Here is a 25750-nt window from a genome sequence, read left to right as displayed (position 1 = left end):
ACACATTCAATGCAGTTTATTATTTTTATTATTAATTCATTAGGTCATTGGTGCATCATTTAGTGCAAAAGTATTAAAAATCTCAGTAATTTACAGTATAGTGTATCATTTTTGGTAGTGTCTATTTGCTTTAATGCATTCATAGATGTCCATGTAGAAAGATCTACATGTCTAAATACTTTTGGTAGGTGACATGAAATCCAGAGGATATCTATGTCATGTTAATATTCGAGAGTCCTGGATGCAACAGTATTTGTCTCCTGTCTCACGCAAGTTAGACATAGATGACCTATGACCTTGACCCACCCTGGGTGTAGCATGTAGGAGTGACCTAATGAGTCAACTGCAGCCCCAAAGATCAGTCACATTGATGTCTAGCATAGGGACAGTTACAGTGAGGGGTCAAATAGAGAGTACCAAACGTGAAGGTCAGTATCAAAAAATATTCTGCACTTGAAAAATTATTGAAATGAAGTCTTCCTTAAATACATAATTAATTAGATAAGACGAAAACTGAGTCAGACAAGAAGGTAACGCAAGACTTCACAGGGTTGGGTTGGTGATTCACTGTGATTTACCACAATGCATCGTTGAGGTGTCCACATCTAGGAAGCGAATGTTCATCCGGGACTCCATCTCAAGACCTTTCAGAATCTGTTGGAGGATAACAAGATGTCACGCAACTGACTATATTGATGTAAAACAAAGATGTACATATTCATAAAAAACATTCCAGATATTGACCGCATAAATTTCCCCGGAAAATGGGGCTCACCTGTTCAAAATGCTCAAAAGTAATTCCTTCATAAAACTCATGGGGTTCCTGAAAGGAAAAGAAGAGATTACACTCAACCTCGAGCAAATTTAAGTCTGGAGAATTGGGACCATAAATCCGAAGACGTTCTATCGTAACATTAGGCTATCCTTATCTTACCATGTGAGGCACGTTGATGCTCGCCACCTCCAGCATGGCAGCGTCGGCGATGGCCTTGGCGGCCTCCAGCCCGATGGCCCCACTCTTGGAGAGTAGTTCTTCCACCACCTGGAGCAGGGACACGACCATACAAAGATGTCAGAGGGTAAGGGGTTCCTGACTAGTGCCAGTCAAGCCATTATTGTAGTCGTCAAGTTACGTACAACGTTATGCTTGATGTACAGCAAAATGTTTGGCCTTTTTGATTGTACTACTAGAATTACAATTAGTACTAGCAATACTTAACAGTAATAGTAGTGTTATTACCTTTGGTACTACTAGTTATTTTAGTAGTAGCCTACTCACAGTACTACAGAAGTCAATTAAAACTACAGACACTTAAAATACTAGTCGAAGTTGAAGATAAAATCACTCATAACTTAAATCAAATGTTTGGTAGAAGTAGTACTTCCAAAGTAAAATACTTATAAACGTTAATTCAAGTATTAGAAACACAACTCCAAGTAAAAGCAGCACTGCAACTTTTAGTAGTACTTGTAATTCTATTACCACCAGTACTACTCCTAATATAACTTCTAGTAGAAGTAATAGAAAGCAGTAGAGTCACATTTTTGGCGATAGTCTTTCAGGTCTGTGAGGAGGTTAAACCATTACAATGGAGTTTAGTCATGCAAACGCATGCAAAATGTATGCCAGGTGGTTAACACTGCAGGTCATCCTGGGGCAAACCACATGGTGTATGTGATTTTTCTCCCACAACTATTTTTGTTTGTCTAACAATCTTCTCACTTCAACAGTCCCAAATTCACACAGGTATTGTGGACCCAAACTGTACAGGTGCTCATTACCCCAACTGGTTTCAGTTTACAGGAAGATTTTACTTGAGGCTGAGAAGTATCACGATGGCAGCTAAAACTTGTTTTATGGCACTTGAGATCAAATGATTGAAACCCTCCCACATGAAAACATTCAAACACAACAGTGTGAAAAACACTGCTTCCTTGTACATATTTTCTCAAACTCCTAAACCCTTGCTTACTGTTCATCAAAGCTGCCCTCACCTTTCTGTATTCGTCCAATGTGATTGTTCCATCGTTGTCTGTATCATGCATGTTGAACAGGACTGAGAGGATGGCACACAACACAGGTTACTTCATCAAGGAATTATCTGAGCAGTACTAATGGTGTCATTTATTGAGTTAAATGTCCCCTTATGAAGAAGTGTTGATGCAACATGGGATGCGGCGATGTCGAAAGATTCATTTGGAAATACACAATCTTCCAGTATGTTTCAGAACAAAACAATATCACTTCTAAGGATGGTTTCTACTACCTTTTTATTATTATTGTAGTGTCTTGATTAACCCAGCATATTGATGCTTTTGGCCTTTGTTAGGAATGCAACTTCTAGTTTATAACCCCAGCTAATGTTTTCGGCTGAGTCAGAAATTCATCCCTGTTGGATACTACTACTACTACAACTCTGTTTACATTAGAAATGAAACCGAGCATTCTCACAGCGAAGCTTCTCTCTCCTCATGGCCTCCTTGTCCTCGGTGGTCATCTTCAGGGTGGGGGGTTTAAAGTGACACATGACCTTCACAAACTGTTGGAAGCCGATCTCCCTGGAGCTGCCCACCTCGCCGTCATTCTGGTTCCTGGGTCAGTAAGAGAACTTCAGGTTTGTACGTTGGTTTAGGATGCACAAGATTTTATCAAAATTAGTATCCGTATAGCCCTTAATCCCAATGATAATCTCAAAAAACCTAACAGGTCATATATATATATATATTTATATATGACCCCCCCCATACCTATCCCCCTAGAGGCCAAGGAAAATCTCCCGTAATTTACAAGAAAGAAATCTTGAGAAGGAACGCACTGTGGGGCCTCCTTCCAGGGATGGTATGGAGGGCATGGGTGCCATCATGTGATATGTTATGATTTGTTTGATATAACACATACACCATTACCTATCTGGTCCACTCGACATAGCACGTTAGTTGTTTAAGCGTATTTAAGCGTATGTACAACCCATCATATTTGACGTACATTGAACATATACCATTATATATATATATATATATATATATATATATATATATGTTAAGGATTGAATGTATTTAGGAGCGTTGACAGTTGGACCGCCCTCACCGTTTGTCGAAGAAGGCCTCTATGATCTGGTTTCTGATGGGGTTTTTGTCAAGTGCCTGGATTTTCTCCAGGTTTTCTTTACTGCAAAGCAAAACATAGAAGTGAAACCAACAGTCAAAAACATTGGTTTCATAGTAATGAGAAATAGTGTATGCTTCTGACGATGTTGTTAGTATTAGTCATTTTGGTGGATTGTTAGACGTGTGGGTTGGGTTATTCCCTTTACTTGTTTTTCTCAGCACACATTTTAATAATATGTGTGAATGACTCCTGCTGCGGATAATCGCCCCGCATTTGGTTGAGGTTTTTCGTCATGTGAACAACACGTAGTTAAATAAAGTGCTGGGTAATCAGTGGATTAGCGTGTGTGTCTATTGTCCTGGCCTGGTGGACTGTTGCACACTACTTTTACATATACAGGGAGGGAATGTGTGCTATTATGCAAACGATGACTGATTAATTTGTGTGTGTGCATGCATGTGCTTGGTTTGTCTAGCCATGTGTGTATGTGTACAGGTTGTAGATGCTTCTATATTTATATGCTTCTGTCCCTCTGTATGACCCGATCAGAGTATTTATAGGAGCTTGTGTGGGTGGTGAAGGCAGATTGTCAAATTATCTCTGCTATTATCCATACAGTGGCAGACTATTATCCTGATTATATGTAACAAAACACAGCCGCTGTAATGTACATGTGTTACTAGTGCACACACTGTTGTGCATGGTGGTTTGACAGTGGACTTGTATTGTGTATACAAATGCTGTTGTAGCTCACCTTATCGTGTCCTCTTCTCCACTCAGTTGCCTGAATCTCTTATGGAGGATTCGGATTTGCTCTAAAGAAACTTGCAACATGAAAGTATGTCATTAAAATCGGCCCATAAAGACTCATTAACACAATACCGGACCCCATAACCATAAACCAGGGATGTTTAACAACATGAGCGATACATAACCAACAGAAGGTCCTTCTAGGAAACGTTCGGATGAGTAGGTAAATGTGATGATTAACATGCAGGATAGGCTGATGGTTTTCCTGAAACCATTAGCTGGAGGAATAGGTCAGACGCAACCGCCAAACAATACTATCAGCCTAATGACAAAACAAACTGAACCGCTGTGCTATGATTGTGATGTGACTGGCTTGCCATTGTTATTGTAAATGGACATCCGCTAACGCTAAATAGGTAACCTGCTGAACAGATAAGGGCCTGCAGTTTATTTGGAATGATCAACTACGTCTCAAGTTTTTTTTTCCATCTCTGTGTTAAAGTGGTTGCCAATTCAAGTGCGAAGTACAAGGTCTGTTTTTTAGTGTGTAGGTCTAGCTATGAGTTATAGCCTGGCGCCAGCTCTTCCACACGCACGTGTGTTGGGAAGAACATAGACTAGTGCAGGCTATGAAATACAGACGGGGGAGGGGGGGGTCGCGGCCGCTGTCGACCAACGATGACAGCCCAGGTAATCAATCGTTTTATTGGTCAAGGTCGACTCAGCCTGCAAATGCTGAATTAATTGGATTTGGGCTATCGCTACAATGCTTTAAAATAGCCGTTGGTTAACCTCATGAGCTTCCATTGTTTTTCATCCGTTTCATCCATTCCCCTAAAGTTTTAGTGGTTTTGATGTAATGCCAAAGAGGATTCTTAACACCACCATAAAAATCATATCAACTACGACTTGGTCGTAAATAGCCTATGCCAGATAAGCGGTCAACCGCATTTCTGAGTAGAACTCTAAAGTGCAAATCTCTATATCTAAATTCAAATCAAATTGCAATCCCTATAAGCTTGTTTCTTGTTTTGCGTAAGATTTCCTGGTCTATTATCACAGCATTAAAAAATCACTAAACTTTACAAGTAGGCTGTGGTCCAGCAGGACAGCGCTACTGCAAATCGTATATTTGGAAAACTTGATCTTGACTAATATGCCTTACAATTGTAATTAGCAATGTGAAGTTGTGTTTTCACGAAAGTGTATAATTTGTTTATTTGTGTTCTACTTGTCTTAACTTAGACCGGTTAATTATATCCTATAGACGCAAAACACACCGCTAATCCTCGCCATCAAACAATGATATTTGTTACTTACATCCAGTTTTGTCTGACAATTCCTGAAATACGTCCTCTGTTCGGGTCTGGGACGCTCCCATGTCGAGACGGATCAGAGGACTGCCGCCACACGCACTACCTGACACGACTGTTCATTCGCTGCAAAGTTTTCTCTGGTACGTGGTGGCTTGACTGTCAAGTCACTCGAGCCTGCTGCGGTGTGAGACATAAGGAAGTAATCCACGATAACAGCAGCTAACTCTGCGTGGCTCATTCTTGTTTCGTAATGTATTTACACCATTGGTCACTCGGTTGGCCATATCTGTACAACCTATCTGAATAAAACAGAAACTACACAACAAAATTTTACATTTTATTACCACAATTCTCCTCAATTGTCATAATTGTTCTTTGTCCAAGCCACTCATTAACTTAATTTCCATCATACTCTTCTCTTTGAAGGAGAGCTGAATGACCCGATGAGCCCTCACTTCATTATATTTAACTTGTAAATGTACAGAAAATATTTAAAATGAAACGGGCAAACGCTTAAGTGCATGGGACGTGATGACAAAATGCAAAACATTTAAAGGCCATTTGCGAAGTGGGCCTATTTGTTTTTCATTTTGCGTATAAGTATATTCGTATTTCGGTCAATGTCAATGATATAGGAAAAAAAAAGGGGGGGGGTTCTAGAATCGTGCTGGGTTGGTGACGGGGCCGGGGGACGTGAATGACATTGCTCATGGTGGGGTGACGAACATTTCAATGAATTACCCATAAACCGCTCAAATGGCAAACTGTAATATTCTGCATTGCAGTATAAATGTTTACAGCGTAAACCGTATACCCTAACAGACTACACATACACACATGCCATCGCTTTTTTGCGTTATCATCCACTCTGGCATATACTGACTGGTAAAAATCCTTTTTGCAACAACGTCATTCTTTTGAGCGGTGTGAGACAGCTATGTGGACGCTGAGTTGAGCATGGCCGTCAATCAATGCATACTACGAGGAAGAAGGGCCATTGTAGGTACCAGGGTCACTAAAGACTCTAGCTACATTGGCATTGCTTGCTGCTCCGCCGGCTCAGCCGTCTCTTGCGCCTTGCTTTGGTTCCCACCGCTAGAGGGCAGCAGTCTGTGGTAGAGCCGCCGGACAGTGCACAAGGTCTCGGACATATCTTCCGGGTAGCGTGTCTCTAGCTCCTCGTTGGCAACGTAGTGGGTGTTGGAGAACTCCGAGAAGTAGCGGCCCACCTCGGGGTGCCCGATCTCTAAAGGGTCCTCGTGCGGCTCCAGGTTCTCTGAGATGGAAAAAAAATGATATTAACCTTCCATTTTGCCAAAAAGAGCATTCACTCACAAATTAATGCTTCTTTAATAATATCATACTTCACATGTGTTTACTGCTATTTATTATGACTCAAATAAATGGCATGTTTTTTTTTAACCAATTAGTGGTGTACCCGATGACTTAGGGCAATAGAATTACGTGCGTGCGTGCGTGTGTCCTACCCTGTGCAGCATAGCGGCATGTCCCGTCCTGCACCAGCACGTTGTAGAAAGGCTGGTCGGCTCCACTGCTGAGCTGGTTGACCCGCATGGTGCTGATCCACTCCTGGCTCATAGTGCACTTTGGGTCCCAGCCGTAGATGACACAGTTATAACCCGACCTGAGGTGATGGAAGGAGGAGGGCAGGCTAGTTAGAGGGGGCAGTACAATAACTAGTCTGTAGGCATCTCAGTAAGGCTGCTGTGAACGTTTGTCTTTATTCCGCCAGCGTTTGAATCATCTTAACAAGGGAGGCTGCTTTGGAACATTGACTCTGTGGTCGTCAACACATCAGAGGCTCTCAAACAAAGGCCAATAAAAGAGGTCTAATCTCCCTTTATTGGCCTTATTTAACCAGCCAGTTAAATAATAAAGGGTTAGGGAAGATACTAACACAAACACATTGTGTGCGTGTGCGCTTTGGGCTCTTCATGTGAAAGACAAGATATTTACATGTAGAAAAAAAAGGTTCCAGCAACAGCTTTCTTGATCAAAGCCCACTTGGGTTCACAATCCAAAAGTAGCAGCAATGCCGCCGCCCGCACCTCTTGTGTTTCATGACCAGGCCTGCGGCGTAGCGGACGTCCACGTGCTCCGCAGCGCTGCGCCGCTTCACCTCGGGCTGCACCGGCTGCTTCTTGTGCTGGATGTGTTCCAGTGTGTGCTGCACCAGGTAGCCCACCGCACCGTGCTGGGATGGGTCCAGCGCTTGGATGTGCTGCAGAATATCCAGCACCTGGAGACAGGGGTCCACCTTTCAGATCAATACCTTCAGGTCCTTCAAGGGTAATGCAAACTCCTTTTTTGCTATTGGTCAGTAGTTTGAAGCAAATGGGATTTGAGAGGTGGTGACAGTCATACAATGTTGGGAAAAACTGATATAAAAAATTGGTGAGCGTGACACTTGACCTTTAAAAACATCAGGAAAACCAACAGTAAATGAAGCGTGCAGATGTGCCGTCACTGATCTGACCTTCTCTGGCCAAATGCCGAGGTGGAAGTAGAGGCGAGCCTGCAGCAGTAAATACTGGACGTTGTCTGGGTTGATTGTGAGGTATAGGTCCAGAGAGTCCCTCAAGAGTTGGTAGGATTTTTCATTGCCCTCCCTGTTGTAAAAGGAACCGTAAAGTACATGATTAGGCAGAATAGACCTTTAAGATACACTGTTTGGCCAAAGCATTGGTGTGGACAAGGTGTGCCTCATGCTGCAAATCAACATATTTAAAAAGAGGTATCGTCACTATTACAATCACTGAGTGTCTCCTCTTAATCCAAGTCTTATTGTCCATTTTCTGATCTGTCTTTTTATGCAAACAAAAAAAGCATTTGTCCCTGTAAGTCATTATTATTTGAACACTGATGCCACACTGAAGCACGACAGAAACAAAAATTAGCATCACTCACTAAATCAACAATGCTGTTCTTATCATTGAACCATTACCATCCAAACATGCTTTTCACAAGGTACATCAATGTCTCTAGTACCACCTTCAACATTGTAGAGGACTGCGCTTACCCTCTCTTCCCAATGTTGAGTAGGTTTCCCACCATCCTTAGCAGAACCTCTGTGGTGCTGATAGCGCTGTAGTAGTCTGCCGTCACCTGGTGGCCAATGAGATACTCGCACTCCTTGGCAGTCAGCTGCTTGCCTTTGCCAAAAGCATCGATGTAGACAAAGTCATAGATGTCTTCACTCCTGTGGGGGGTCAAAAGTGCAACCATCTTATGAGCAGGCGTCTAAGGTCAGAGTCCGAAACGCCCTGCAATGTCCAAAAAGCCCCGCTTATTCAGAGACACCCTGCTGAATCAGAAACATCCTGTAAAGTCAGAAACGCCCTGCAAAGTCAGAGACACCCTGAAACACAATTTTCATTTGTTTCTCAACACCCTTTGCTGTACAAAATTAGGCCAAAGTTGCCTCCAGTAAACATGCAGACTGAAAGACGCAAGGAGAACCTACCCATTTGGTTTTTGGCACCATCGAAGCAGGAAGTGATTGGGGAAGTTGACCGGCTCCAGCTGAACCCCTAACCTCCTCGCCAGCATCATGTAAAGGACAGAGAGGCTTATGGGTATTCCTGTATGGCGTTGGATCACCTGCATGGTACAAATTATGGAAATGAAAACATCCCAAATCAAATGAATCGTTTCAAATGGTGTAGGAAAGCCGTCTGTGAGGACCGTACCTGGTGGATGTAAGAGTTCAGGGGGTTGTAGTAATCCAACTCATTGCCCTTATACTGAAGCTGCTCGTATAACACACAGTTCAGTACACACACAGCCTGTCTCTGGAGTTCCAGATCATCTACGTGAAAGCAGACACCTGCATCTGTGATAGTTAAGGAAATTCATTAAGTAAAGTCAACAGAAGCAAACTGATTCATCATTATGTACGCAAACAGACTACAACCACCCATTCCCTCATCCATCTCTTTGTTGTTGTTGTTGTTGTTGTTGTTTTGACGTGAAGGTGTTTGTAGTGGTGTTCTTAGTGCAAGTGTAAGACCAGTTAACACCAGCTCAGATGCATGCTGGGAGAAAAAAAAAGAAACCTACCAGGAGCCCCCCTGAGGCTAGGGTGAGACGGGTTCTTAATCCTCAACATCTTCTGAACCTTGTCTGTGATCTCTTCCAGTTGGTCCGATATACTGGCTACGGTGATTTCCGCCAAGGGATTGCAATACTGGTCCACCAGCACAGCACCTCATAAAGGAAAAGAGATACAAAGCAAAGTTAGGTTACAGCAACCTCACTTCGTTCCGGGTCAAGCCTTGTGTTTAAATGAGCAAAAAGCTTAGGTCACTGTGGTCAAAAGACACAGATAAAGTCTGATGAAAAATCTGCGACTGACATTGACTACAACCCCTCACCCATCCAGAGTTAGAACCACAACCAACCCACATGCAAAGTATAATCCCCCAAAATGGAAAACCATTATCAAAATCCAGCATGGTATAAACTGGTAACAGTTGATACCAGTACCTTCCAGAGCTGATTGCTGCACTGGCGACTGCTCCAGAAAAAGCTTCAAACTCCTCAGGATGTTCTGCTGACGCAGGAAGTAGAGTATTTTCTTTGCATAGTACTTCAACGTCAAGCTTTTCCTGAGAAAGAGGAGTAGAACGTCATTGTTTCGTGTACGAGGAGGTGCAGACAGCATATACTTTAATAGTTTCCAGCTGAGATATTGCAGTAGTGTAGAGACAGGCCCTCACCATTTGTCTGAATTGAGGATGAAGAGCAGTTCGTCTTCACAGAAGTGTTCAGGTGCCCCCAGTGACTGGATCTCTGCAAAGCTATCCCCCAGCACCTGGCCTACGCACGGCTGAGTCACACAACTTGGAGTTAGTTCAATGTGAAAAGTCATACACACCCATCTTTGCTCATTATGCACATGTGTGTGTACTTTAGAGGGTTGTAGTTGGGATAACTTCTGGGCATTATGCCTAGAAGTAAGCTTCAACAGGAATGGTAGTTGTGTTATCCTTGGTTGTAGATAAGGCTACTTACAACCTCAGTGAAGAATCTCTTGGAGATGGATTCAACGGTCAGTCTGATTTGTAAACCAACAGTATGTCTTGTTCTGTATTCCCTCAGCCAATCACAGCATTCATTGTGACGGTAATATTTCTGCAATCTTGGCCATCTGTTGAATGATTAGTTAAAATCTTATAACAATTGTTACATAATAACAGTGATATTTTATGGACAGTATGCAATCCAAAATCAAATTTTCTGTTTAGTCATTTTAATACTGTTCACCATTCAAGGTCACAAAGCTTAATATATGCTAATAATTAGATCGTATAATGCAATTAAAACGTTCAATTGCATTGGTTGTAAGTTTTTGCAAGACAATGATTTGCAATCTCCTTATACCATCTGCATCCTTGGCCTGACGTAATGAATTTGGTGCATCAGCAGCACAGATATCTGACAGCTCTTCCGAAGCTCGCATAACCCCCTGAGTTGGTTTCAACTGATTAAGAGCATTCATGTACACCCACCCCCCAACTAGATCCCGAATTGTAACGGCAATCATATACAGAAATAAGAGAGATGCACAAAATTGCCCCAGGAATCATTACCTGAGTCTGTATTGGTGTCCCCAGACCTTGCCCCTTCCATGACATACGTCGCGGAGCCGCTTGCAGGTGCATGACGCGTTGCAGATGTCGTCATGGCTGAGGAGAGGAAAACACAGGATGTGTTCGAGCAACTCGGCCGGTAGATCTGTCAGTTTTTTTGTTTGAGACTCGGAAATAGCTCCATTTAGACCCAAATACCCATCTGCAGATACAGACGACGCCATCTTTACTGTTTACCCCGATTACCTAATTTCATAGGCCCCACCTCTTTCTGGCGCAGGGGGCTGGGTTATGGGAGAGGCTTGCGGCGCATAGTACTATTTGATTGGTTGCTGATCCAGACAAGGAGAAGGTAGCGGCTAGTTCTGAGGGTCGGAACGTGCAGTGGGCTGTTCTTCTTTCCCAACGTGTTAAGGGAGAGAGAGATACCGCCCACCTCACGTCCGGATACTTGGATACAACAACTCACCACCAAAGGGAAACTTGGTGGCGTTAGCTTGTAGCACTTTTCCTCGACTGTTGTTGTAATAGTGCTGTTTTTATGGCACCATAAGATTAGATACGCCGTGCACTTAACACTAGAAACATAGCGGTAACATAACGGTCCAAACATTGTAATGGATTATTAATAGCTTGTTTTAATCTGATGTAATAATACGGTTAATACTGGATGGTCACTGACTACTTTGTAGCTAACGGAAGCTAAATTAGGGTTAAAGTTTATGTGGACTTTTAACATCTTACGTTTGGTAGGAAATTAACGTAATGGCAATGGGAATACGCATCCTTAAGTGACCTATTATGGTGTTTGAATTAAGTGAATGTGTCGAAAACAGGTTCCATGTCCCAGTTTGGGAGTCTGAAGATAACGTAGCTCGGTCAGACAAGTGATATGTAAAGACTGCTCCTCAGACACATAACGACAGGTAGACATCTGGTGTGACTCGGGTTATGACCCCCTGTCGAAGTTAGACACGACACCTGCCTGCCATGGCGAGCGCTATAGCAGCCAAACTGATGGCCCTCAGCACGCTGAGGAGAAAACAAGCCAAGAACTTTACCGTCAGGATCTGCACCATGGAGTCAGACCTGGAGTTCAGCTGTGAGGTAGGTTAATCTATCACTCCTTATTAAACAAAAAGTTACAATGAAAAATTACAAAAACGTGTCCCTCACCCATGAGAACGATGACATCTTCGCTTTCAGCTCATCTGTTTCTCATCTTTATTTTAAGGATTTAAAATATTGTGATTTATTATTGGATTAAATTCAGCAATAACTATTTTAGATTTGTCCACGTGTGTGGGTTCTAATCCAACAGAAGGTGGCAGCAGGTATCCAAGATTATATTTATGGTCTGGACTGCAAGAAGGAACAGCTCTATCGTCAGTAGTGGACCACGGTCTATAACACTGGTCCAAATTGCATTCTAGGCCTTTTGCCAATCGATGTAATTGCAGACACTTTTCCATATTAAACATAGCCTATCTTTCAATTGAAATGTGATAATATTACAGAGCAAAAAGGGATTCAAAAAAGACTTCAGAAGGCTGTCTATATTTAAAGGGGTGGGAGATCCAATGTGCACAGTTGTTAATTATGGTAGCATGTCAATTGCAGGTTTGCGATTTCTATTTTCTGAGCTCTGGAGACAATTGTATAAATTATGTCTTATGTAAATAGCAATTATTTGGGTTTGGCAGGCATACGGATGATTTCATTTATCTTTAAATATTTTGTTGAATTAGAGTTGTCGTCTTGTAGTTTGTGTATGTATTGTAATGTCGCCCGATAATACGCTTACAATTCAGTTTTATAATAAAAATAATATTTGGATTACTTTATTCCAAAGCAACAGGATTAAATATAACCTATATGCTCTCAGTGAGACTGTATTTTCTCCATGCCTCGAAGTCCCCACCGTGTTCAGTCTTTGTGTGTGAACCATCCCATTTACAACAGATGAACAAGTTATAATCCTACCTTTCTTTTGTGTATTGTTTACCAATGTGGTTGCGTGTTGCAGGTGAAGTGGAAAGGAAAAGACTTGTTTGACCTCGTCTGCCGTACGCTTGGTTTAAGGGAGACCTGGTTCTTTGGGCTGCAGTATGAAATCAAGGATACGGTAGCTTGGCTAAAGATGGACAAGAAGGTATCAAAGTGATGTTTCTCATTGGTCTGAAACTATTGTAACGGCAACCAATTCATAAAATCCCTTGTGGATTAAATCAATTGATTTATTTTTCAGATGAGTTAATTATCTCTGTTTATATTATATTATAAATCAAATCAAATCACATTTGCACTCAAAGGGATGTCTTGTTAGGCTTTTTAGTATTCAAGACGCGTTTGATAGATTGAAACAGAAGGGAACCCAGAGTATTCATTACGATAATAGTTTGAAACGGAAAGCTTTACAAAAAACGCATTTCTACAGTTATATGCAGTACATGCATGGTATTTTATTTAAAACATATTGTCTGTATAACGAAATTAATAATGGATACATTTTTAATGATTTAGTTGGCGAATCCTTTCGGCACCAAGTTTGTCCTTCAGCCAAGTAAACAAAGCTAATCCTTTGTTGTAAGGAAATCACTTCGAATTGGCGCAGCAGCCGTTCACATCGGTTTACTCAACTGTAGGTTTTGGATCAGGAGGTCCCCAAGGAGGAACCAATTATCCTTCACTTCCTGGCCAAGTTTTACCCTGAAGATGCAGAGGAGGAGTTGGTGCAGGATGCTACACAGCACCTCTTCTTCTTGCAGGTAAGCATCAAAGACCAATCCATTTCATCGTCTACTTCAATTATACTTTTCATTTTTACTTGACAAGGACTTCAAATGATTCCTTGGAGAATTCAAAAAGTTCTTCACCCATAACACTACAAAGGTTTTTACTTTTGTAGACACTGTGGCTTTTTTCTGTGGAACTTTAAATCTCTGGAGATATTTCAGTTATTTTGGGTAAAATAAATAGCGAAAAAACATTCATACGGTCGAAGGCAGTCTCTTTAAGAGAATATCATGCATCTTCTTGCTACTAGCTGGATCTATTGGGCCACTGTTGGCCGTATCTTTGACCACTTTGTAATGAATTTTAACTTAGTGTACAGATAAAATCATACCATCCTTATTGAATGTTCCCACTGGTTGATGAAAATCAGTTTGCTGCACCACAGCTGCAGTATATCTCTGCCTTTCTCCCCCCGTAGCCAGCAGGGGGCAGGCAGGAGCAGTGCTGCCTGAGCACTTGTTGCTAGTGAATTATATGTACCAGGGCTGGAGTGAGACTCACTTCAGCCCAGCTTTTCCGGCAATATTACAACTCGCTCCTAGAAACGGCACCCGTTGCACTCATTACATTGGGCAGTGTTCACACCTGTAGCCTTGTTTCCTCTGCTACCTCCTTGCCCTGTCTCATCAACATCTGACTCAGTTCTCTGACTACAAAATAAAAAAAAAATCTTTGACTACATACATGCTACCACCATTCAACATTTGTACTGATAATCATACTGATACTGAAGGTTAACTAGCTTATTTTACAAGAATCTGCAAAATTTTTTCTTCTTCATTGCTTGCTCCCATTTATTTATTATAGTGCAATGACCAAGCTGGCCGACCTAGCTGTAAAAAATCAAAATCGGGGAAAGCTTTTATTTGAAATGCGACTTAATCATTTGGCATGTTGGAAACTAACACTTAATTCCAAGCTCCCTGCTTTAACTCCTAGCATTTCACCTGCAACTTCTTTACTCTATGCTCGGAATCTGAATATATCCGTTATTTTCAAGCATTTTGCTGCGTCCTCCTCCAGTGCTTTCTTTCTTTTTAATTCTTGCCTTCTCGGCAACACCTTTCTCCTTTCTCTTTTTGCTGTCAAACACTTTCAACACAATGTGTATTCCGCTCCCAGGATAATCTGTACACTCTCTAATTCTCTGCACTAGAGTTCAATGTTGTAATAGCTGTTACGTCTTACTGTGCGTTTACACCAAAAGCGAATATTTAATACACGCCGCTTGTTCGCCGGGGTTTGCTCGCGAAAGTAGACCAACTTTACTCTCGTGAGTTTAATCGCGCAAACTTCAAAACACTTGCGTGAGTGTAGGAGGAGTGGGGTGAGTGAGAGACTGCGAGCGCACAGTTCAGGTTGGCCGGATGGCACAGAAGGGAACTTATATAAACGCAATATCGTCAGCCCGCAGTAATAAGCCCTGCAGCCGCCCCAAACCATTAATGACCCACCGGGATGCTCCGGAATCTCCCGATTATCACTCCACCGCTGTATCGGACAGATACCCTATGATTGTGACTTCTGATTGTGCCCAGCCATGGGGGATCATTGCACGACTTATTATCAATGGCCTTTCTAACTGCATCAAACTCTCCAGGGAGTTTCTTGGAACCCTGGCAAACTATTCCGCTTGCAGCAGATCTGCTTTGTAGCCGGGCTCCTGCCACCAATTTCGACCGGCTACATTTAGTAATTACCAATTAGGCTTTAAGGGCTCAGTTATTGGCCCAGTTAAGTTAACGTATTCCCCATGGGCTGGCCGTCCCCCGTGGCTTTATTGTCGTATCCAGTCCACTGTGCTGGTTTACTTGCCTTGTGTTCACTCAGGGTCTGGAAGTGGACGCATTTGTCTTCTTCCAGACATATAACAAAGTCAGTCAGTCCTTAATCCGTTTAGAGCCAGTCTGAGTGGTTTATTTATTAGCATGTATTTTTTGACGGAGGGAAAGAGAGAAGGCGCTCTGCAGAAGATTGACTCAGCCCGCAACGTGCCGGCTCGCCGCCGGGTCGCTTAACAATGGGACCCGGTCGGCGGAGACGTGTGGTGGAGAATACAAATGACCGGTGGTCCTGTGACGCCCGGCTCCTCGTTACTCTGCTCATTAAGCCTCATGATGCAGGCGGATGGACTGGTGTCACAGGCGTGACGGCTGCATTAGCGCCAATCAAGAACCATCACTTTCTTTCCTCCACACATGCGCTCGCTGGCACCCGTACAGACCGTTTTACATGAACGCGCAACTACACACGCGTGCACACATACACACGCGTGCACACATTCCCCGTCTGCCCGCGGCAGTACGGCCTCATTTGTAAAGCAGATTGGAAGCGTCGGTCTCTTCCCACAATTAGGGAGCTGTCAGACCCGGGCCTCGACACCTGTGTTGCTTCACACCTAGACAAGCCTGCACAAATGGCTTTCTGAATGATAAGCCCCCTAGCCGCAACAGGCTTCAACATGGTTTCTTTGTGTTTGTAGCCAGGCTTGTTTGCCGATAACATTACAAGGGGGACCAGAACCACTGGGTAAAGCCACACAGGATGCTCTGAGCTGTTTCTGTTGACAATGTTGGATAGAGAGCATCGATTACAGGACTAGTCATTTGTTAATCTCATAATCGTGCTCTGTTTACCAGCAAGAAAAGGGTTTTAGAGAAGATTGAGTGTGATTTAAATCCAGCGCATTTGGATTAGATTAGCAGTTACTTTTATGTTGGCTAATGGGTCCCAATGTGGCCATGGTTACTGAACTAAATAAGCTTGTAGATATCAGCTTATTTTGTATTTTTCAATTAAATCTCCGCCTGTATCTGTATTGGTAACTAGGATGTCATGTCACATGTTAAAGGTGTGCTATGTGTCTGGGTACAAGCAGAGAGTGTTGAGACCAGAACACACCTAGACCTGGTGCGGTTCAAACAACTGTGTCAACTGGGAAGTACAGTCAGTCTTTATTAATGGATGAGGCCTGGACCCAAACTCGAGGTTAGCAGGAGTAGATTCAAGGCTTTTCAATAATGCAAAAGAGGTTGAACGCTTGCCACTTTCCCCAAACCCTCCTTTTCTCCTGTGATGAGGAGGTTGGGTTTTGAGGACCAACCTAATGAACTGCTGCGACCAACAGACTCTTTGCTCTCTCTCTCTTGTTAGGTAAAGAACAAGATCCTGGAGGAAGAGATCCACTGTCCGCCTGAGGCCTCTGTGTTGCTGGCTTCTTATGCTGTCCATGCCAAGGTGAGAGCCTCCCGCTGTCCGCTTCAGGCAGGCCTGTCTTCTATATCTATATCTGGTCACCTTTCCGCTGTCTACATGCCCATCCAACCGTTCATATATTTCTTTCAGTTATCTTTGAAGATCCAGAATAGTCAGACCCACCCGTAATCATCAAATCCTTGGGCATTGCTCTCACAGGAAAATCTCATATGAAAGTACTGCACTGGTTACACACTACTAACTCGTTTTGGTTGAGCAATTCCCATAGATCCCCACCTTCAAATCAAATCCGAGAGAAATTCATGAGGAGACGTGACCTCTTCTTGACAGGTGGTAAAACCACAACTTCCTCCCCATTAAGATCCCACCCAACTATCCCATGGGAATTTTTTCTCACACGAAGCAAATAATTATCCAACGGTTTTACGGAGTAGCGAAAAGAAAATAAAGTGTAACTCTCGGCCCAACAACCCTCAACCTGCACATGGGGGAACAAGGCTCTAAACACTGTTTTTCTTTCGAGCCGCTGTCCACTCTGTTCAGCACTGATATGATTAAATCGGCATAATAAGGCAGGAGCCCGGTCCTGATTATCGGCGGCAGCGGCTGAGCGCTCCGGGGCCCTCCTTACTGATCCTACTTGTTTTTGTGCAGAAATCAGTGCATAGACGGTGTGAAGTATATTGGTCCTCCGTCAGATCCCTGACTCATCGTTAATGAAGTGATTACCCCACCGAGGAAGAGAGCAGGGAGGTGTGTGCGTATTGATGTGTAATCCTTACACTGTGTATTGATGTACGAACAAGGTATTTTTTTCTCATAGATTCATTCAGGTGAAGACAATTACTTTTGCAATCAGTTCCCAATCAGAGCACAAAGTGGCAGATCATTCTACGCAAACATAGTGGAAAGCCTAGTAGCAGCTTTGTTAACCTGCCTGAGTTGAAGAGACCAAGTAAATAAATACAATGATGGGATTTGGGAATAAGTTATTTAGAGTTGGTGGATCCATTTATTTTCCCTTGCACATGACTGCGAGCGTCTGTAGAGTGGGTCAATATTCTTATCTAAAGAATTTTCGTCTTTGGTTTCTTCTTAGGGCTTGATTTAAGTTATATCTATCACCCTGGCTTGGATACAAGTAAGAAGTAATTATAACTGATAATATTACATGGTAGACCTGCTAGGCCATAATAAATTCAGGCAAATGCTGTAAAATTCCTAAATGCAAATGTTTTCAGGCTTGGAATGCTATTATGTCTAAAAATCTATCTCTTGATATTTGCAAAAGGACCGTGGCTAATATATTATTATCAATTTAGACTTCAGGACCCTCCTCCAATTTTGACCATGTGTTTATTTCATGACAATAACACCTAGTAGACAATAATATCCAGGTAAACAAAGCTCATTGCATTCCACCAATCTAAGAGGGTTCTTCTGTCACTTGGTATTCTGCATGGCTACACCGTTTCAGAGCTCTGATGACCCCTTCCTCTGGTAAATGCAGGCTTTGTTTGGCCATAGCATGGCTACATGAGTGCAGAACCTAACGCTGTGATTTTGGAGGTCAATTATGGGGTTGCAGCGAGATGATTGGGCAGCAAGCAGCATTATATCAAGCTCTCTAAACCTGAAACCTTGCCACCTCGATGACATCCCAGGATAGGCCCCCTTTAGAGATTTCAAAGAAAACCGTAAGTAAGGAAGGGGATGTCATCCAATAATCATCAATGAACCCACCAAATTCTCCTTAATTTGATAGCCGGACGGACGGCGCATCCGTCCCTCTCAAAAGATTGTGCATGGATTTGGGTTCATTGATGGTTATTTGGTCGACGGACAAACGGACGGATGGAGTGAATGAAGCATTCAGTACAAACTAGCCACCTTCAGCTATAGACGGACAGACAGACATCCGTTTTCAGCTAATGTTGGCTAATTTGTGCTTAATGCTTCATTCACTCCACCACTGACAATTTACAGCTAATGGTGGCTAGTTTGCACTTCTTTTGATTAAGGTGCCATTGAAACAAAAACTTTCTTTGTATTGTTTTTAACGTCTTAATTTCATGTATGATTCTCAACAGAGTAAACTTTGCTATTTAGTCACCGTTTTTAAAATACAAAATAATTTTTTTAATAATAAACCGGTGGCACTTCAACGTCATGATGAAGTTACACTGACACCGAAGGCTGCCAGATATTCTAGTGGGTCAATCTTCTTGGACACTTTTAGCATAATAACGGGGTGTGTGAGCATATACCACATCGCTCATTAAAATGTCAAACTCAAGAATGTATAGTAGCCTTAAAAAATGTGTCACAACGATGCCAAGAGTCGCCATGGTGACAACTTTTTATTGTGTTTAAGTTTAAGCAGAAACAGGGAGTTCACTTGCCTTCGAATTAGTATTCCTCCAAACTAGATTCCTACAGGCTGTATTTCCCAATATTGCTATAGGTGGTTATTGAGTAGATAATTGTCTTTGTTTATACACCTGCCAATTAGGTGACATTTATTATTAAGGAAGGATTGGGTCACTGTTGTTTGGTTGTTGTAAAATATAGTAAACAAATGGGTGCTCTGCATTTCAGTATTGCTGTCAGCATCCCTGTGTGTATTACTGTGGTACACATCACGGTGCGCCCACTTTAGGTGTGGGAGCAGAAAGCTTGGGAGGATCATTTCCAAACACCCAACCCGTATCTCTCCATGGGCTCGCGGCTCAGCCTTTCCCAAATCTAAACATGGTCAATTATTCAGGGGTAACAAACAAACAAGTTAGAAGAAGCTGAGGGGGAACGAGAGAGGTTGGGTTGGAGCTTTGCGTAATGCCCCTGGGCTCTAACATTTTGTGAGCCAGCGTGCTAGTGATCCAGACTCCGGCTTATTTTGCTGCTAATTTAAAACGGTTCAATTTAGAGAAACATGACTGTCCCACAGGGGAAGTTTAGCTTAAGACGAAAGGTATTTGCAACAGCAGCGCAATAGAAGCACCTGATAAAGTGAATTACAACAAAATACTGGAATTCATATCTCTGCACTAGAGTTGGAGTCCTCCAGGCCGTTGTTGGTCAGACCGCCGAAGGCTGCATAGGCCAATTCACGTGGACAAGTGACCTGATAGATACATCTTGAACATTAATGATTAGCGGCTTACTAAGTAGAGGCACACGCCCCACACGGGAATGGTTGTTGATTTAGTTGAGGGAGACTGAGTGGCAGGTTTCCATGACAACATGCAATTAAAGGTGAACTTGACTAAGCGTGCAAATACGTTTAGAAAAGGATATCGACATGACATTGAAGATATGGTGGGCCTAGACTCGTAAGACTATCCGGTTCTCTCCTGAGCGAGTACCAATCTACCGCTCAGGAGAGGGTTTCAGTTCATGACGAGCAGGTAGCACTGCCGGCAGCTGGATTTAAAATGATAATGGCAGAGCCAGACGAAAGTGTAGCGATTTACGAAGCATCAAAACACTTAAAAAGAAAAAAAATAGATGAAGAACGATGTTAAAAGATGAACAGAAACCTTCCAGGAAGGCTTTTCTCATATTTAAACATGTTTTCAAGCATTACTAAGGCCTTGGGGATATTTGAAAATCAATTGCTGCCTGCCAAGGCCATACTGATGTTCGTTTTGAAACGCAAACAGGAATATGAGACTGGTCTCACAAGGCTAACCCAAGACTCACTTAAATGCTAAATGTGAACACCTCACCATTTAATCAGAATGTGGCAGCCTGACTCCATCCAAGACGTATGACCTCCTGTCTGGACCTTTAACATTTGTTAGAAGTGCCCTCTGCAGGGGGTCAATGTGACATTAACAGATGGCCCTGGCCATCCACACAGCTGCTTCCAAACGGTTTCAGTGAGCACTCCCTGACTCAGAGCATTTACTTATAATTGGAGAAAGGATGCGCTGACGCTACACATGTTCCTGTTTGCTTTCCTCAGATAAAGGCCAATGCTACACTGGTCTCAGATGTTCTACTCTGGTACCGGTTCGTTTACCCATAGGAGGCTGGGATCCGACACGCATGCAGAGGGAACCTCTATTGGGCATAGCAGTGATTTTGTGCTTTAACAAGGATTTATATAAATTTGTCCATAAGCAGCTTAGGAATCCATCTTGCTTGAGGAAATAAGCAGAAGAAAACCATTACAAACCCAGCAGAACAAGACAACAAACAGAGGCACACGCCTAGACAGGATAATGGAATCACAAGCCAAGAGCATGTCCACCCACAAACAAGCAACGACTGTCTTCTGGCATAGGGTATGACAGATAGAAAGAAAATAAAGCAGCAGACCTAATTCCATTCTCAAGGACTTCCACAAAAGACTGGAGAGTTAGCTCCCAGCTCTCCTGCGGGGAATAATGTGGCATCAACAGATCTATAGCTTGGTTCCATCTCGCCTGATCTCAGTCTTACTGCAAATGGCCCACCCAATGGTGATGTTGTCCAATGAATGACCGAACAGTGATTGGGCCTTGTAGGTGCAAGCTGCAATTACCTGAACGCGTAATGACTGCCATTGATTCCCGCCTATGTACAGGTGTATCTGTGTTATCCTGTGAACCTGTGTTAGCCTGTGAACCTGGGTGTATATGGGTTAGCCTGTGAACCTGTGTTAGCCTGTGTAACTGGGTGTATATGGGTTAGCCTGTGAACCTGTGTTAGCCTGTATACCTGGGTTTATCTGTGTTAGCCTGTGTTCCTGGGTTTACCTGTGTTAGCCGGTGTACCTGTGTTAGCCGGTGTACCTGTGTTAGCCGGTGTACCTGTGTTAGCCTGTGTACCTGGGTGTACCTGTGTTAGCCTATGTACCCGGGTGTACCTTATTTATACTGTGTACCTTATTTATACTGTGTACTAATCAATGTAGCCTTGTCGGGCAGTGTACTATGCAACCAAGTCTGTGGACAGGTAACGCAGCCTTGTTAACATAGCCGTGCTTTGTTTCTGTTCTTCCTGTGAATATTTCAGTATGGTGATTATGATGCCAAGCTTCACAAGCCTGGCTTTCTGTCCCAGGAGGAGCTACTGCCTAAAAGAGTAAGTGACTTTCAGATTTTTGTATTACATTTTACCGTCCTCCCATCTCACATCTAGGTTGATGTTAAGCAACGACAGCCTGCCCATGATTCCGACTCTTTCCTGAGCAGCTGCGGCTGTGACTCATGTAGTCGGCTCTTCTTGTTCATTTTGTGTATTTTAGTGGCTCCCTCTGCCTTTCAGGTGTTCAACTTGTACCAGATGACTGCAGAGATGTGGGAGGAGCGGATCACGGCGTGCTATGCCGAACACCGCGGCAGGACAAGGTAAAGGTTGTGAAAAGGTTGACCAGTTGTTAGTTGTTTTGCTTGATGCACAATCCAATCAATAGATTACCCGAGGCAGAGTAAAAGCCACTCAAAGAGCACAGAGGGTTGTGTTACCTATTGGGGAATAGAGTGGGATATTGACTGAGCGCTGACTGTTCCATTGTGGTGGGTCGAGGTGATGTGACACAAAGAGAAAGTGAACGTAGGCTCTGTTCTGCACGATGCCGGTGGGCTCCTGTTGTCTCATGGGAGGTGTTGGGGTATGGAAGGGGAAGTTAGGGTTATTTACAACATGGATCAATTTGCAGTGCATGTTGTTAGGTTGAAACGTTGGAAGCATTTGCAAAAAAGTAGCTTCTGGTTGTTTGTTTGTTCAGAACGTGCCTCAGGCTTTGTTCCGTTGACAAAGTGAATGACATCTAAAAATGTTGTTTCTCCATTTCTAGCAATGTTATTTGAGATTGCTTAGAGATAACATATATTACACGTTTGACAGCCACTGTTGACTTGCAGCTTGTTTATACATTTATAAACCTATTATGATGTCAAATTCCCCCTTAGTCTCTTTTTCTGAGCCACCATATGCCCTTGTTGTTTATGTTTTGACGGCAGCATCGTAGACGATAAAGCTTGCACTCAAGAGCATGTCAACGTCGTGTGTGTGTGTGTGTGTGTGTGTGTGTGTGTGTGTGTGTGTGTGTGTGTGTGTGTGTGTGTGTGTGTGTGTGTGTGTGTGTGTGTGTGTGTGTGTGTGTGTGTGTGTGTTATTTTCACCCTAGGTATTAAGAGTGTTCGAGCAGGATGTATTAGTCTCTCTCCTATGGTGCATGACCTCAAAATCCCGTTAATAGAATTGCGGCTGTATTTGTCTGGCAGGGCTTGTGTGAGCACGTATCTTTTGGCCACTCTGATGGGTTCAGCCTCCCTGCCTCTATATGACACCGTTTCCAACGTCAGTATATACATCAAGCGTGCCAGACGTCTGTCTCACACTGTCAACGGGATATAAACCTCTCCCTGATCTTCCTGCTACCCTCCTCTGACACCCTCCATCTCACTGACTTTATTTTTCTCTTTGAACCAGGGATGAAGCTGAGATGGAGTATTTAAAAATAGCCCAGGACCTGGACATGTATGGAGTCAATTACTTTTTCATCCGGGTGAGCCAAGGCCCTTCACTTACCCATCAGGCTAAGCCCATATGTCATTTCGAACATGAAATTATAGCTGTACCATGTTCCACACTCCATTACATTCTTAACCATTATTGATTTATTTATCCCCTTATGATTTATTTCTTCATACAACTGGCACTGAAGATGTCACTCTTGAATGGTTTGAATTATCGAGGGAGGGTGAACAATTAGTATCATTTTATTTTTGGGGTGATTTCCATTTTATTATTTATGTTCCTGTTGAATAGTAGTGCAGGGCCATACGCCGACTGTGATTGATTCTTGTTGTACGAGAAAACAACTTTCTCCAGCAAACCAACAAAAAAATACCACAATATCAATCCCCTGTGTCACCGGCTTTCTGGTAAACAACAGCCCAGTGTGCCGAGCCCACAGCTGGCGTCGCTCAAACCAACTCAGACTAACAAATGGCCCAAAAAATGCCCCCGTTCTACCGCCCCTGTGGCCTGCAGCTAGGCTCCTTAGAAATCCATTAAGAGTATGTTAACAGGTGTGTGGCAAACGCTTCCAATTCACACTCCTTTGCCTCCGGGGTATAGAATAAGAAGGGGACAGATCTGCTGCTCGGGGTGGACGCCCTGGGCCTGCATATCTACGAGCCCCACAACAGACTCACGCCCAAGTGCTCGTTCCCCTGGAACGAGATCCGAAACATCTCCTACAGCGAGAAGGAGGTGAGCTGCTGCCGTCGATGTCCCTCCGGCCTTCCTCCAATGTCTTTGGACTACAAATGTGAGCGTTGAAGCCACACAATGATGTAGAGGTTTGTAATGAATGTTTTTCCTTTCACTTTTAGTTCGCCATCAAACCGCTGTATAAGAAAACCAACGTTTTCAAATTCAACTCCTCCAGGCTGCGGGTCAACAAGCTGGTGAGTGAATATTTTATGGATACATTATATATGAGATATAGATAGATATCTCTCTGGTATATTGTGAATTTTAAACGTGGGTTTATTTTTTATTATACATTGTATTGGAGGAGCACCGTTGTGTCTTTCATATCAGTGTAGGGTAGGTCAGGGCCAATGCTGCCGATGTTGTTTGACTGCACTGCATGTACGCTGATGTACAGCCACCTGCCGCATCATTTATATGCATGACCTGTGCTATAGAAATGAAGGCTACCATCACTGCACTGCTTTCTAAACATTAAACCTCAATAAAGGGCTTAGATATTTATAAGACTCCATCAAGAGTCCATTGAGATCCTGTGCAGGGTATCTGAGGCCATGGAATGACTGATGAATGAGAGGTCTCCCATCTGTCAGATCCTGCAGCTGTGCATTGGGAACCACGACCTGTTTGTGCGCCGGCGTCGGGTGGACTGTCTGGAGGTCCAGCAGATGAAGGCCCAGGCCAAGGAGGAGAGGGCCCGTAAACAGGTTGGGATCCCACAGGGATGAGGAAGAGCGGTTGAATTGGCCAATTTTTTACTTATATTTGAACTTGTATTGTGAAAGGTTTTAGCAAACCTGTGTGTGTGTGTGTGTGTGTGTGTGTGTGTGTGTGTGTGTGTGTGTGTGTGTGTGTGTGTGTGTGTGTGTGTGTGTGTGTGTGTGTGTGTGTGTGTGTGTGTGTGTGTGTGTGTGTGTGTGTGTGGTGTAGGATGAGGAGAATATATATAGTGCACTTCTAGGCAATAGAGATTCTTCCACCGGCTGGGTGATCGGTCTATTTAATCTTGCTGTTGGTCTTTTGCTGTTGTGTGCTGACATTTTAGACTATCATGGATTGTTGCACTTTTGGCCGCTCTGAGTCAAACCACGGCACGCTGAATTAGGTTTCTATTACCAGATGATACGCAGCGAGGTGTGTCGGACCACGCTGGAGATGGACCATCTCCGGTGTCGGGCCAAAGCCAGGCCGACCTGCCTCCAAGCAGGCTGGGGTAACCCAAGCCCTGACTTTGTGCTCTTTGGAGCACAAAGCTCTCCCTCAATTTATAGGATAATCGACCTATAAACATACAATCACTGTGCGTTCTTGTGTCTGAGACACTATTGAGTTCTCTTGCTTGATGCGTTGTCATTTTTTTTTCGTTCTTGTACAACACTATAATAGCCTTATTAAAAAGGGTTGCTGAAATAGGCCAGATCTCTTAAAGATTAGTCTTGGTCTAAAGACGGGACATTGGATGATATTTCACACTATTATGTTTCACTCTGGGAACCATGTCTTCTCAATGAGCTATTGATATAAGCTAGCAACAAATGGGGGAATATTAAACTTCAAACTCGATTCATCATCGCAGAGAAAATAGTGTATCTTCTTCTTCGTCTGTGAAACAACGAAATATGTGTAATGTCTCTTAAATTAATCAAGAGAATTATGGAACAATATAGGCGTGTGTGTGTGTGTGTGTGTGTGTGTGTGTGTGTGTGTGTGTGTGTGTGTGTGTGTGTGTGTGTGTGTGT

At 43.1% G+C, this 25750-nt stretch overlaps 3 protein-coding genes across 4 annotated transcripts in view; 1 reads left to right on the top strand and 2 right to left on the bottom strand.

Moving 5' to 3' along the window:
- Positions 1–10: 10 nt before the first annotated feature.
- Positions 11–5383, bottom strand: tesca (tescalcin a). Its single transcript, XM_030359007.1, has 8 exons — positions 5180–5383; positions 3864–3933; positions 3089–3169; positions 2453–2592; positions 1996–2057; positions 935–1042; positions 776–823; positions 11–654 (listed from the first exon to the last, which is right to left on the bottom strand). The coding sequence occupies exons 1-8, from the start codon at positions 5238–5240 to the stop codon at positions 565–567; spliced, it is 660 nt and encodes a 219-aa protein (XP_030214867.1). The 5' UTR covers positions 5241–5383; the 3' UTR covers positions 11–564.
- A 116-nt stretch (positions 5384–5499) lies between these two features.
- Positions 5500–11044, bottom strand: fbxo21 (F-box protein 21). The gene is made up of 12 exons (XM_030359002.1): positions 10788–11044; positions 10210–10345; positions 9915–10024; positions 9682–9803; positions 9256–9402; positions 8886–9028; positions 8660–8796; positions 8216–8395; positions 7673–7805; positions 7245–7435; positions 6663–6820; positions 5500–6451 (listed from the first exon to the last, which is right to left on the bottom strand). Exons 1-12 carry the CDS (start codon positions 11009–11011, stop codon positions 6204–6206), a joined length of 1929 nt encoding a protein of 642 aa, XP_030214862.1. The 5' UTR covers positions 11012–11044; the 3' UTR covers positions 5500–6203.
- A 126-nt stretch (positions 11045–11170) lies between these two features.
- nf2a (NF2, moesin-ezrin-radixin like (MERLIN) tumor suppressor a) overlaps positions 11171–25750 on the top strand; it is a 28197-nt gene continuing 13617 nt past the window's right edge. Inside the window, exons 1-10 of one of the 2 annotated variants that reach the window (XM_030359005.1) lie at positions 11171–11894; positions 12814–12939; positions 13433–13555; positions 16737–16820; positions 21801–21869; positions 22053–22135; positions 23223–23298; positions 23874–24008; positions 24131–24205; positions 24605–24718. In XM_030359005.1, coding sequence (XP_030214865.1) covers positions 11778–11894; positions 12814–12939; positions 13433–13555; positions 16737–16820; positions 21801–21869; positions 22053–22135; positions 23223–23298; positions 23874–24008; positions 24131–24205; positions 24605–24718 — 1002 coding nt within the window. In that variant the 5' untranslated portion in view covers positions 11171–11777. The remainder of the gene's footprint in view (positions 11895–12813; positions 12940–13432; positions 13556–16736; positions 16821–21800; positions 21870–22052; positions 22136–23222; positions 23299–23873; positions 24009–24130; positions 24206–24604; positions 24719–25750) is intronic. The other variant, XM_030359006.1, reaches the window with a different exon arrangement.

This window comes from Gadus morhua, chromosome 6 (assembly GCF_902167405.1).
Source record: "Gadus morhua chromosome 6, gadMor3.0, whole genome shotgun sequence".
NCBI lineage: Eukaryota > Metazoa > Chordata > Actinopteri > Gadiformes > Gadidae > Gadus > Gadus morhua.
Note: the sequence above shows the minus strand (reverse complement) of the source record. Positions and strands in the feature narration are given on the sequence as shown.